This window comes from Diabrotica virgifera, chromosome 2 (genome assembly GCF_917563875.1).
Source record: "Diabrotica virgifera virgifera chromosome 2, PGI_DIABVI_V3a".
NCBI classification, from domain to species: Eukaryota; Metazoa; Arthropoda; class Insecta; order Coleoptera; family Chrysomelidae; genus Diabrotica; species Diabrotica virgifera.
Window position 1 is genome coordinate 183,809,777 of NC_065444.1, and position 15,311 is coordinate 183,825,087.

Sequence of the window (15,311 nt, forward strand, 5' to 3'; positions counted from 1 at the left end):
ATTTGTAATTAGATCTGTAATTTTGTCCTCATATTGTATTTTATTCATTATTACAGTTGCATTGCCTTTATCCGCTGGTAGGATTGTTATGGAGTCATCATTTCTTAAAGTTTTTAAAGCTTTTTTTTTTTTTTCTTTTTTTTTTTTCATTTCAATTGTGGCTTATTTCCCATATAAATAATTAATCATAAAAATGCCACAAGGAAATAGCTTCAGAACAATATTTTTTATGTTTCGACAACTTTTTCTTTAGTTCTGGACCGTGTTACGAGGGGAATTCCCCCATTCCCCCTCCCCCTAGATCTGCCACTGTTCAGTAGTATTCTAAAGATAAGGTGGAACTGCAGCTTTGCTGGTATTGCATACCTGTGAAATATTCATGAAAACAAGATAATTCTTACATCGCTCTAGTAGCACATTTTATATCGCACTTATTTAGTTTTCTGAGGACTTTTCGGAGGTTTTCTAAACATTAACATACGATGCATCTATTTTTGACCACGAATTCATATACAAGACGCAAGTATGCATGAAGAAAATGAGTCTCTCTTCTTCCAATAATACATATTTTCGTTCACTTGACCATGAATTAGTGCACTTAACGTAAACCAAGCACTCGAATCCAATAGCTTCAGAAGGCTGTAGGTCGAGAATAGTAGTTATTCAGACCCAGGTCCCCTGGACTTTTTTAATCTACACATCGACAAGTATCATTGACCAAACTTTCGTTAAATTTGACCGGGACCACTTTTTCATAAGGAGTTTTGTTTGGTCCTTTCATAATGACTGGAATTTGTCTGTTTTTATATTATAATAAAATAATTATATAATTATATTATAATGGCGTAGGTATAACCAGTTGGTTCTACTGCGGTTGATTTTTTAAGAGGTTTCATGGTAAACATATTTTTGCATTTTTTTATTTATTTATAGTACTATACAAATGACCTGGCCTCTTGTGACTAATCCAGGTCGTTTCCTGATGGGATTACAGTAGTTTATTACATTATTATTACTTTAAGAATTTTCTATATTTGACTAATTAACAATAGTCCTAATCTACTACTAATTATGAAAACTACAAATTGTAAACAATTCTAATAAACAATTCTAATGAACAAATAATAACAAATAAACAAAAACTAATAAACAAAAGATAAATTTTTAATTTTTTTTAACATATAATTTTTATAAAAGTGCTCCCATTTCTCCTTCTCAGATGATCTAAAAATAGTCACGAATAATTTTAAGTGCAGGTCTAATCGACTTTATGATATTCTTAATGGTATTTCGGTGAGCCTCAGACCATTGAGTTTTAAAATTTCAGGTTTTTAGTTTAATTTTTTTTGTTTGATTAATAATTTTTTGATTTTTGATTTATTTTGTTAAATTTTATTTTATATTTTATATTAATTTTTAATTTTTTATTATATAAATATTTATTTAATTATTCCAATATTTTATTTTATATTTATATATGTAATTTTATTTTTTTTTTCTGTATAATTTCTTATTCAAATTCATAGAGGTTGGATATTATTTACTTGATTTCTTCTTCGTCTAATATTATATAATTCTAATTGTTTCTTTGATATTATGTCCGCTAAATTGTTTAGTGCAGAGGTTCCCAACCGGTGGTACGCGTACCACTGGCGGTGCGCGGAAAGATTTTAGGTGGTACGCGTTACTTGGGTGAAACAAGCGATCACGCTGGGCCTCTGTCTGCAAAAGTGCCGTTGCAGTTGTTGTGCTTCCATATTAAGCTATGAAGCAGTTTTTGGTGAACCCTGGGACTTGAAAGGATAGTGTTAAAATACCTAAACCGTAGAACAATCGGAAATGTCACGAAAACTACTTACAGTGTAGTTTTTCAGTAAAATCTGGCACAGAAAATAGTGACAATTCTATTCCTCAATGTTGTTTCGAAACGGTTTCGAACCAAAGCATGAAGCCTTCTATGCTGATACGTCACCAACATACAACACACAAGCACTCTGATGTGGTTGGTAAGCTTATCGATTTTTTTAAAGAGAATCTACTTTTTTTAAGAAACAAAATAAATGCGTGACCATTTTTGTAAATATGATACTAATAAAGGCATCCTACTTGCTAGATGTAGAATTGCAAAGGATGGAAGGCCCCACATTATATGTCTTCCAATATTGAAGAACAACGTTGTTTAAAACTTTATGAATATTTTGTACTTCAAGTAGACGAAATCAACCATATAACAAACATAAGACAGCTACTCGTATTTGTACGATTTGATTTTTATCTAGAAGCTATAGAAGAGTTTTTGTTCTACAAACCACTTGAATCAAACACCGCAGAGAAACTCATATGTCAGGCAACTTTACAGGGCTAGAAGCAAAAATAAAGAAAATTGCTCCTGAAGGCCGAAGTAGACATTGTGTCATACACCGAGATTCATGCGCCCCTCCCCCAGCCCCGGTGTTTGGTGTTACGCAAAATCTTCGTGGTTCGCCAAAATCTTGAAAATATTTCAGGTGGTACGCAGTTGCTTGAAGGTTGGGAACCCCTGGTTTAGTGTATGAAATAATTCTTCATTTTGTATTATATTTTCTATATTTATGCCAACAAGGTCTCTTCTCATTCTTTGTAGTTCTTGTGTATTTGTTTGTCTTTCGCAATTAAATACTATGTGTTCTGGTGTGCCTATTTCTCCACCTTCACAATATTCATTGTCTTTTAAGTTAAATCTATGTATATATTTTTGCAATATAGATGAGAATTTATTTTTGATTTTAGAAAGTCGACAGTGCAGAAGAAGTAAAAGAAGAACACGCGCGCACCGAGAAACCGCCTGCCAGTGCACCTGTAAAAATCCATGAGCCTAGATTAACAAGAAGTACAAAGACTTACGCAGACACTAGAGACTTGGCATTTGGCATATCATTGGGGCAAGACCCTTTGGACGCTTTACCCCTCACAATGGAAAATATGAAAAGTAAGTAATTTATATATCTAGAACTGGATTTATGTAGAACTAACTTTTAATCAATTTCATTCTTTTCTGTTCGATGCCATTGGTTTTACTTCCTCTAATGATTTGCCCTCACTTTTCAGTATTTCAGTCATGCGAATACTTTAATTGGACATACTCTTCTATTTTTCCAGTAGTTTTGTCTTCTATACTCCATTTAATTGGCTATTATCGTCCATTCGGTATACATGTCCGAACCAGGCCCATTTACTTTCCTATATTGTGCCTAACAAAAGTTTCATTTTGAGCATTTCTTTTACTTCGTTAGTTCTAATTCTAACTGTTCTTTTAACACCTCTTGTTCTTCTAAGGTACTTTATTTCTACTGCTGGAATTCTACTTTTTTGTATTTTGTTTAAGATCCGTTTTTCTGCTCTGTCTGTCAAGGTTGGTATAAAGTTATTATTTTGTATATTGTCATCTTTGTCTTACTTGATATTTCTTTGTTATTGGCAAATACTCTATTTAGTGCTTGGAATACGCTTCCTGTATCTTCTAATCTGTTGTTTATATCGTCGTATATGCTTCCTCAATTGCTTATTACTGGTCCCAGGCACTTTTCATGTTACATCTTTACTTCTATTGGGTCTTCTGTCTCTTCTTTTCTCGATATTTTTCTGATGTGTTTTTCTTTTTTCCATTTAACTTGTATTTATTTAGATCGGAGTTCCATTTTTATAAGTTAAACTTCAGTTTTCCTTCAGATTCTATATCATTAACATTCTATGCCGTCTAATGACATCTTTTTCAAATATTTTCTTACATTCTTTCAGTATCTTATATTATACACTTATACACATATTATACATTTTTAAGTAGGTCTCAAAAAGAGAATTTTTGGTCTCAAAATTCCTCATTGTCTTCATCATACATACTCCTTTCACAGTTTCATATTTTCTTGTATATCTCCTTTCACCTCTTTAATTCCAACATGTTTGCTTTTCCCTTCTGTTATTCCTTGCAGTTCCATATTATACTTGTTCTGCTATTTTAATAATCCCGTTTCTAAATCTTTCATATTCCTTTTATACTTTACCTCTTGTTTCTCTTTCATTTTCCATCTCTATATCCAGCACTTCTTTGTATCTTATTTTCGTTGCTTTTTCCCTGCCCATTTTACATATTCGTTTTACATTTACATCTATTATTCACTTCAGTTGTTGTTTGTACTATGTTGTAGTCATTATCTCATGTTTCTTTTGTTAAAAATGTGGGTTTATAATAGCTAAATGGTTGTCTAAACAGAATTCGAGTATGTAAATAATAGTTTTCCATTTTTTATGATTTTTTACTCTTCAGAAAGGCCCATGACATTCCATTTCTACTTCTTTTGCCACTATTGCATTCATATCTCCTGTGGTCATAATTTTCTCTGTACAATCGTTTATTACTTCTTGTAGTTTTTCCCAGAATTCATTCTTTTCGTTGTTTCCTACGTCTTCGTCAGGCCCATAACATATTATTAGATTAGGTATTACGTTCATTGAAGAATATGCAGTTCCTTTATTTATTTATACTTTCTTTCTTCATCATGCATGCTACCCTTGTCTGTGCTCTTTTTTCTCTACTTCTTTATATATTAATAGGCTTCCGGTTTCTAATATAATAAGTTTTCCTTATACAGCTATACGATTTTCGTATTTTTAAAATTCGTACCTTTTAAATTAAATAATATTTTATATACAATCAACCCGCGGTTGATCAAATTGAAACTACAGTCTCCAAGCCCACAGATCACTCCACAGTTCTTTTTAATTTTATTTATTAATCCTAACGCTACTTCCACACAATACGACTTTGGTCGTTACGACAAGAGTTCGTACGACCGTTTGTCATAATCATCTTGCTTTCACACGTTACGTCAATATTCATCTTATTGCTGCAGAGAGCCCAGGGTGTAAAATGAATCGGGCAAATGTCAAAAGTATAAATAGTTACAATTTGTAAAATGATTCGTCTTCTTTCATATTCTTTAGCCCATTTCTATCCAACTTTGGACATATGCCTTCCCTAAATCTTTACATTTCTGTTTGTCCTTGGCTGCGTTTTTCCAGTGAGTTCCTGCAGGTTTTACAATATTGTCCTTCCATCGCATCTGAGGTCTTTCTCTTCTTGTCTAGTTTTGTATTTCATCTTTTATCCTCCTGTCTCGCGTCCACAAATCTCCATTTTAACCCTGGTTAACAGAGTTAAAATTGAGTTAAAACGAATACTGAAGTATTGCGAGAGATAGGCAAAGAATGCGAAATAATAAACACAATAAAAATAAGAAAGTTACAATATATGGAACACGTAATGAGGGGACAGCGATATGAAATGCTAAGATTGATAATACAGGGAAAGGTAAGAGGCGGAAGGAGTATAGGAAATAGGAAAGTGTCATGGTTGAAGAATTTAAGGGACTGATTTAAATTCAGTTCTATAGAACTCTTCAGAGCAGCAGTAGACAGAGTAAAGATAGTGATGATGATATCCAACCTCCGATTAAGAGACGGCACTTAAAGAAGAAGAACAGGGTTAAAGTGGAGGGTTAAAATGATTCCTAATAAAAGTAAATAAATATAGTAAGTTGTATACAGTCGGAAAAATGAAAGAATACCCATGAACGATCACATCAATCACTTATTTTGTATTTGCTGTCTTTTTCTATAACAAACGTTTGCTATTTATAGAAAAAGACAGCAAATACAAAATAAGTGATTGATGTGATCGTTCATGGGTATTATTCTTTCATTTTTCCGACTGTAATAAGGTCGAAGACACACCGAAATAGTCGGTCGGAGAAAAATAAGTATGGCCTCTTTGTATTTTAAAAACCTCTGTCAATTTTTTAACTTTTATCTCAATTGATTAGGTTATACTTCATTTTAGGGCTTTTAAACACTGATGATGGATTTCTTAATACGAAAACGTTTTGTATTGTTACCCCTATTTAGGGTATTTTAAAATATACCTTTTACAAAAAACCTGTGATATTTTTTTTAATAAGTTTGATAAGTTGTACTTAGTTTACTTTGCATTTAAAGTATACACGTAGATTAGGGATCACAAATTGAGTTACAAACCTGAACATATTTATTTAAATAGAAACAAAAATGTTCAGGATTCAGCCAAAATCTTCATAGCGACCATTTTTTTTTCTTTAACCTGTAGCTCCTTAATTAGCAAAAGGCACCTTTCGGTGTTTCGTCTATCATTAATACAACTTATTATATTTATTTTTATTGGGAATAATTTTACAAATTGTAATTATTTATACTTTTGACATTTGGCTGATTCATTGTACGCCCTATGCTCTCTGCGACAATAAAATAAATACTACCGTAACGTGTGAAAGCAAGATGAGTACGACAACTTGCTGTAACGACCAAAATCGTATTGTGTTAGAGGAGCATAATATGTAGTATCAAATGTGATTTAATTTGTTTTTTTACTAAATTAAATTACGTTTTTCGTTTAGTTAAAATGGAACACGTGGAAGACTCGGCTAATCTCTTATTAATTGAAGTGAAACAAACGACTCAGTCTACTATGGAAGGCCTTAAAAGTTCCATTAAGCCTATAAGTAAGTTTATGTAGACACTGCTTTGTAGTAGACAATCCTTTGATTTTTTTTATGTTTAAAGCACGTGATTCAAAATGTAGTACATCATATACATAGGTACATGTCCGCTTAAGAGTTTTATTTCTAAAATTAAAAATCATTTATTATTCATTCGTATTACATACATCGGGAAAGTCTAGGGATATTTTTTAAATGAGACGTAATTTCTTCTTTAATTAGTTTGAGTAATTAATAATCGATTTGTAGTGTTTGTTAGTTAGTTAGTTCGTAGTTGTTAATAAAAAAATAGGTCATCACAAAATAACGTAGAAAAAAAAACAAAATAAATACAAATTATCCCGTCCACCATGGTTTATTAAGGCTCTACATCTGTCGTTCGTAGACAAAATGAGATTGTCGATACTCTGTTGAGGTACGTTTGCCCATTTTTCTATGAGACGTTCTTGAAACGAAACGGCGTGCATATGTTACCCGTACGTGTAGCAATTCTTCGTTGAAGCATGTCCCATACATGCTCGATGGGATTCAGTTCGAGGCATTGTGCTGGTAAAGACAACACATCAATACCTTCGTTGGTAAGCTAGTATGTCACTAGGTGTGCGACATGCGAACGAGCATTATCATGCATGAGGTGGAAGTTTTAACCAACGCATCAGCAAACGCATGAACGATAGGTTGTAGAATAGTATCGAGGTACTGCTGAGCTGTAAGGAAGCGGTTTGGAAAAAGTAGGTTCGTTCTGCTACCGACTATCATCATTCCACTCCATACCATTACTGCACCACCTCTGTACCTGTGTGTAAACGTTCTGAACAGGTTTTAAGCGTTCTACATTTCCAGATCGTTTACACACTCTTACTCGACGACAATGCGGATGAAATCCAAATCTAGATTTGTTGGTGAATAGAACTGTAGTTCAATCATTTGCATCTCAGTTTTGATATTCTGGACACCACTTTAATCTTGTAGCGGTATTACCTCTGGAGATTGGTGTACATCTCAAAGGCCTTCGATTGTGGAGATTGGCTTCATAGAGACGATTTCCTACAGTATCGCAGTCAATGGTTACCTGGTGTGCCCTCTACAAGTCGCTAATCAATTCAGATGCTGTAATTGTTAGCTGTCTTCTAGCAGTTAATACTAAAAATCGGACTTGAGCTGCAGTTGTAGCGCACTCACGTCCTAGATGACGGTAGGCTGAACTTCTAGTGTCACAAAAATGCCGCCACAATTCACTTGTAACACGAGGGCCGAGAACCATAGGGTTCCAAGCGACAATTTTTACAAAATTCACTTTTTTGCAGAAATCTGTTGTAACAAACATTATCTATCGTTTCCTCTAAGAAACTCTTGAATATGGTAATAAATGGCGTCAAAATAAACAGGGAAACATAGTTCCAAGTGCACATTACATTTAAAGGTTAGAACCATAAGGTTTCAAGTACAACGTACATGTAATTAAAGTTAATAAAATGTCAAAATATTTTTCTGAGAGTGAATCGTGGGAAAATTTATTCAGCTGATGTTCCGAATATATAGATATTCGAAAATGATAGTAGAAGAAAAAAGTACTTTAAAGTCGTAATAACCTTCATTGCATTTTAAAAACATAATAATATAACTCTTATAGGCCGGCATGTTTAGACGTATTTAATTCAATATTAGCTGATTCTGATTCTGGCGCTAATCTTCAAAAATATTTTGTATCTAGACGGTCGTATAGAAAAATTATTAAGCGTTACAGACATACTATGGTCTCTTCTTTCTTTTATCAGACTTTTGCTTAAAGTTGATAGGAAAAGACCACTTTCTGTCATTAATATGTAGGAATCACAATTTAATAACTACAAAAAGAGTGCTGCAAATTTTCAATAGGTACGGTAAAATACCCTATACAAAAGTCTGTCAGTTACGTTTTTTACATAGAGGAACAGTTTGAAGTAAAAAATAAAGTCGACGATCACAATAAGCAATTTGTCAGAGTTAAAATCCAAACTACCGGGGAAAAAAGAAGTCTAAAGGATGGTGGTAGTTTTAATACTATAGATTTTGTAATAATATATCCTACCAATAATTTCAAGAGCAAATAGAATTTGCATATAAGTGGATGCCGTTGGGATCCGTTTTGTTTGTTAAAATTTTGGTTTTGATTTTTTTTTATAATAAAATCTTGATTTTTAAAATAATACTTATTTTTTTAACCAGAAATATTCATTTTACTAATTAATTTTAGTTTTTGTATGTCTTACACAGCAAGAAAACATTAATTTAAAGCGTAACAGAATTATAAGGTTTCAAGTACACCGCTTACAGTGCCACAAAGTTCCAGGTACAACTGCAGCTTTTTCCAAAACAGCCAGATTAACGTGTTAAAATTATCTAAAACGGGAGTATCTGAGAATAATTTTATTGTTAAATACCTATACAACGTACTCAAATCCATTTTAATCCTATTTCCTCTATCAAAGCGCATATTATCAAACTACAAACTTTAAAAATCCATTTTCTAAAAATATTGGAATTGTCGCTTGGAACCCTATGGTTCTCAGCCCTCAGGGAGACCCCCATGCTCTCGACTACATTAGTTTACCGCATGCCACTTTGAAGAAGGCCTACAGGCTTATCTATCTCATATAAAGTTAAATGACGTCGTTCCATGATAAAAAAAAACAATATTTTCAATTCACTAAGTAAACAAGAACTTTCTAGATACCAATAGATGGAAACTCCCCGGTTACTACCTCCGCGGCTTTCAAAAATTATAAGCCATACGGGTGCCGAGACGAACATTAAGATGAGGGAATTTTAAATAATTCACGTCCCATCTGCTCAGCGTGGTAAATTTCCAACGAGAAGATTTCCTAAGTACTCCACAAAAGAGTAAATAAATTAAAAATTTGATTGAACTAGAATATAGTGCTGTATTAAAATAATATGTGTGTAATATGCTGTGTGTAATATTAAAAATTTGATTGAACTAGAATATAGTATTGAACATGTTTAAACATTTTTAAATTAGAATTATTAAATTAATGTTGTCTGTTATATTTAATTCCCACTTTAAACTATGTAGTTCACTTAATAAACACATAATACTAGTTTAGTTAAAATATCCATTAAATATTTACAATAAGAAAGTTTCTTATTGTAAATAATTGACATTTTATCAATTCGTTTAAATAAAATCATTCCATATTTCAATAGATTAAAGAAAACATTACTAATATTTTTTCTTAGTGACATTAATTGCATTTTAGGAATTAAACCATAGTTAAAGTAAAAGTACTAATTTATGTAGAACTTCGAGCCGTAATCCATAACCTCAATTAATTCAGATAATAGCAAATGCTTCATTATTAAAGCAACAAATAATTATTTTGCAGGTACCTAGGTACATTTCCGATGTCAACAACCTATCATGTAAATAAACAAGGGGTTCGATTATGTTTAAACTCCTAAGTCACAAACGAGTTCTTGTAGGACGTTGTCAGATTGTTTAATTTTCTGAAATTAAAAATTCACTTATATGGAGAACAATGTAATGTTTTTTTTTGGAAACGGTTAACTTTAGAAAAAATGTTATGGGACTTTTTTGTTTATTATTGTGTATTATATTAATACTTGAAAGGAACGCACTATTTTCGGAAACACCTCGTATACAGCGCCGTAGTAAGAAAGAAATATGTTTTGTTTATAAAGAAATATGTTAGCGCTGTAATGCCTATATTAGCTGGAGATAAAAATCACTTTCATATCTCATTACGGGTTTTACATCCGGGCGTTCCCATGTATATCTTTTCTATAAAAAACAGAAAAATGATGAAATATTTTTTATTAATCGATTTCTATTGCAGGCGATGCAACTGTACATACTCTGCACAACATCAAGGATCTCCAAGAGTCTACTATGAACAATGCTTTGCACAAAATAGGTGACTTTCAGGTAAAAATGTTAATTATTTACAAACTGATTTATAATAAATGACTTTCTTGTCTCTTTCCAAAAACTTCACATTCACACATCTCATAAACATCCCTGTTTAACAGCAAAAGGTATGATCTGCATGAATTTTCCTTTTTATTTTTATACATTGCTTTTAGTATTTTTATTTCAGTTCTTAGCTTTTAATTAATATTATTCTATGCGGTAAATTTTAATTATTGCTGACATTTAGAATTACAAATTTGTCTATTTAGTGTTTTCAATGACAATAGCTTAGTGAGTTTTCGAACGTTATCATATTGCTTAGTACATTTTATGAGCGTCATAAAAGATGCGTTGAAAATCTAAATATGACTAGTTGATATATGTAAGGATGGAATTAAGTTGCTTAAAATGCTGTAAACGCCAAATTTTATAAAATTGCAGCATATACTTATTCTTGAAATTAGTATAATTATTTTTCTGAAGTGACTAAAAAGAGCTAGAACGATAGCCTCAATAATGATAATACGCCTGCACATGTCCATGATGATACAGGAGGGCCTACCATAGCCCCATAACCCCTCTTAGCCTACTTAAGTGTGGGGGGGGGGATGGTTTGAAATCAACATTTCAAGCTTATTTTTGTGAATTTTTTTTAAACTATCGTAAAATTATTTTCGTTTTAAATTAAATAAGCTTATTCAGTACAATTTAAAGAATATTAAAAAAAAATAAGTCAAAATATTTAAAAATAAGCCAACGGTGGCAAAATTTTACAGACAGACGCTCAAAAGTCAAAATATCGAAATTTTTTGTAAAAATTTGGTGAAAATCAAGATATTTATTATTGTTAAACAAGAAAAGCATACAACAAAAAATAATATAAAAAATTTCAGGTGGATAAGTCAAGTAGTTTTTGAGTTGCAATGTCCAACGCTTTTGAAAAAGCAGTTTTGAGAAAATCGCGTTTAAAGTTTTGACAACTTTTCTTTTCAATTTCTTTTTTGTCTGTCAAACCGCAAAGTGATGCACATCGGAATATGTCTTTGAATCGCGGAGTAATTTACAAAAAGAAAAGGGAAACAGCTGTTTAACGTTTCTCACTCCGCTCAGCGTGCTGGAGCGAGCCTGCTGCAAAGCGAGCTGAAGGTAGGGATATTCAACATGCTGTATTTGCAGTAATTTTGCTTCGATAAATCTGAAATATTCAGAGGCTTTCTTGAAGTTGTGTACTTTCGTTTAAAATAATAAAAAATCGAAAATTTCACAATTTTCAAACTATGCCCCCTCTTAATTATAATTCCTTGTTTTTCTCTAATTCCAGCACTGCTTTCTATGCTCCTTTATGTTTAAGTCCCATTTTTTTCGGACCTGTTGGGGGTATCCTCTTCTCTTTTCGTTTAGTATTGCTGTTTCTTTATCAGTACGTGTGTTGGAAATACTTTTTGTAGTTGTGTATACACCTATGACTTTCAAGATCGGTCTTTACAATCAATAGGTGTTTAAAATGTTTAAGGTGGTATGACACAATGTTAAAATTTATATAGTTTTTAGGTACAGTTACCGTCACTATTTCAAAACCAATCTTCAACTTAGTGGTATGTACGTGAACTGTAGACTTTCTATTTTAATAGTATCTAGTTAAAATTTCCAAAGAAAGTAGTATATTTTTATAACTGTACTTAAAGGAGTCCATGTCATAACTTACTTAGTAACTTGTTGTAAAAATTCGTTTTGCATAATAATTTTTGAACTTGGGTAGAAAATAACTATCAGAAACGATTAACTATGCAAAAAGCTTTATTTTAAACAAAATTTCATTGTCCGTACTGCCATAATTTTTAAATTAACTGTACCTAAAGGTAAAAATTATTGTTAAAAGCTGCAATCTGGGGATTTTGTTCATATTACAGCAATAGGTTGGCATTTTTCTAGTGATAAATTAGTTCCGCTGTCACTTAATAGATGAGAAGATGAGTTCACGTGTCATTTAGTAGATGGCAGCAGTGATGTATTAAATGACGACAGATGCGCGTTTGCCGGATTTTAAGAAAATCTGCAAACAATTGAAAACGAGTTTTGTAACCACGGAAATACGATTAATCACGCGGTTTTGTTTAGAAAAGTGGCCCCACCCCCTCCCAGTACACATTTTGGGCCTTGTTTGCCTTTCAATCACGATTGTATAACGTCACAGTGTCTTTACAATACAAATATACATATTTTGATTGAAACCGTGACATTATACAAATGGTTGAAAGTTGAACTAGGCTCAAAATGTCTTAAAGTGTTTACTGGGGGATTATACTAGTTTTGACATAATACATAGATAACCTAAGCTCTAGTATGTTATGTGGGGCGTATCTAAAAATAATTTTTAAGTTTTATTCACTTTCTGGCAAATTTAGTTTTTATAATAACGCAAATAATGCATTGTTCGGATACAATTAGCTTTTTGTAAAGACGATGACATCAACATTTTTACACACATTACACATGCCAATGGCCATTAGTATTTGTTGAGGCATTATCCTAATAAAAAAATTGTAGACAAAACAGTATTGTATAATCATTGATTAATTTATGTCAAATATTTCCGTAAGTGAAAAAAAAATATTGAAATTTACTGGAGTAATAATTAGATAAACCGATATGCAGACGATACAGTTGTGGTTGCTAGCAGTATTGATGAACTTCAGCATCTTATGGACAGGGTACCTACAAAGAGCGAGTGAAAAAAGAGAATTTAACCTTCAAATAAAACAAAAATAGACACTGGTGAGCAAAACTCAAAAACCTGCCAGACAATTGAAAATAAAAAACCAATTCAACACGTAGAATTATATGTATACCTTGGAACAGTCGTCAACTCGAAATGGGATCAAAAAACCGAAATACGATGTAGAATTGAAAAGGCCAGAGCTACATTTAACATGAGAAATATATTCAATCATTGCGACATATCTGTCCCACTAAAAATATGGCTGCTAAAATGCTATGTATTTCCAGTCTTGTTGTATGGAGCAGACACCTGCACAATAACGGAAACATTATCAAAAAGGCTAGGGGTATTCGAAATGTGGGTGTACCGACGTATCCTCAAAATATTCTGGACGACTCACACCACCAACGAATAGGTATTGCGCCGAATGGGAAAACAAAAAGAAATATCTTTCACAATTAAAAAACGAAAACGTGAACACCTCGGTCATATATTATGAGACATGATAAATATCGTATACTGCAGCTGATAATATAGGGTAAAATAAAGAGTAAACGTGGACCCGGAAGAAGAAGACACTCATGGCTTCAAAACTTACGCCAATGGTTTGGACTAACATCGATCGAGTTATAGACACGCTGTAAACAAAATTAAAATTGCTATGATGATAGCCAACTTCCACAACGGACAAGGCACATGAAGAACAAGAATTAGAAATGAGATGAAAATGTAAAATTTTCCGAGGAAAAAAACTTCCCGTGTTGACATTCCAACATACAAATCAATGGTATCACCCTTCAGAGTTCCCAAAGCTTCATATACCTGGGCACAGAGCTAAACAGTCAGCTAGACCACTCAAAAAAATTAGAAGACGCATTGAAATAGCAAGATATGGCTTCATGAACATGCTTAAAATGCTCTGTAACCCCAAGCTATCAGTCACAATAAGATTGAGAACACTAAAGTGTTATGTGTGGTGTCTATTACTATATGGCTGTGAGACCTGGACATTAAAACAGTATGATGTCAACAAACTGAATTCATTCGAAATGTGGATGTACCGCCGAATGCTAAGAATAAGCTGGACCAGCAAAACTACAAATGAAGAAGTACTGGAAATAATGAACACACGTCCGCATCTGGTCTATACAATCAAAATTAGAAAGACGTCATATCTAGGACACATAATGCGCCATAGGGAATTTGAGCAGCTTCAGGTAATATTAGAAGGCAAAATCGAAGGTAAAAGGGGCATAGGAAGAAAGAAAAAATCTTGGCTCCGAAACATCAGAGATTGGACCCACACAACAGGGAATGACTTAATACATCAAGCACAGAACAGAGAGAAATTTGCCATATTGATCGCCAACCTCAATAGAGAAGGCACTTAGGAGAAGGAGGACAATGCAAGAGACCCTAAGAGGTAGTTTTCTGTCCCGATTAGCTAACCAGGACATAAAATACCGGTCCTAAGGCTCAAAGATAGATAGAACGTAGCTTGTGAAGTGGTTACGATTGATTTGATTTAAGATGATAATTAGGGGGCGATTTTAGGGGGCGGAAAATAAATATTTTTTAAACACTTTAAAAAAGTTGTAATGAGTAATGAATAATTTTCAGACTTATTTTGAACGTATATTTTTTCACCCCCGAGATGGGGTAAAACTCACCCTCAGGGCAAAATCTTACATCGGCACACTATCACTTTTCTTGGTTGATATGTTACCTATGTGTATGCCAAATTTCATGTTAATCCAAGCGATTATTTAAAATTTAGAGCAAAAAGTGTGATTCAATGTATATATACTACTTGTATTTCAAACAATTGCAAATTTCTTTATCAGTTTAAAATAAATATTTTTGACCAGATAAAGAATTAATAATTGTCACAAAATTACAAATCACATTATTACATTATTACAAATATAATATAAATACAATAAGTGATAAAATATTTCCAAATGAAACGTTTTGTATCTATTAGCATTGTTTAAAAAAAGATAAAAATTTGTCTAGTTATACAATGCTATCTATTAATAGTAAGAATTTACCATTTCCAGGTAAAGAATTAAACACCGTCATCTCTGTAAAAATA

The 15,311-nt window shown here is 32.5% G+C and overlaps 1 protein-coding gene across 3 annotated transcripts in view; it reads left to right on the top strand.

The window, feature by feature from the left end:
- The window catches only part of LOC114334891 (uncharacterized), a 150,618-nt gene that overhangs the window by 38,984 nt on the left and 96,323 nt on the right, over positions 1-15,311 (top strand). For 2 of the 3 annotated variants that reach the window (XM_050642970.1, XM_050642971.1), the window contains exons 3-5: positions 2,770-2,968; positions 6,465-6,569; positions 10,424-10,512. In XM_050642970.1, coding sequence (XP_050498927.1) covers positions 2,770-2,968; positions 6,465-6,569; positions 10,424-10,512 — 393 coding nt within the window. The remainder of the gene's footprint in view (positions 1-2,769; positions 2,969-6,464; positions 6,570-10,423; positions 10,513-15,311) is intronic. The other variant, XM_050642972.1, reaches the window with a different exon arrangement.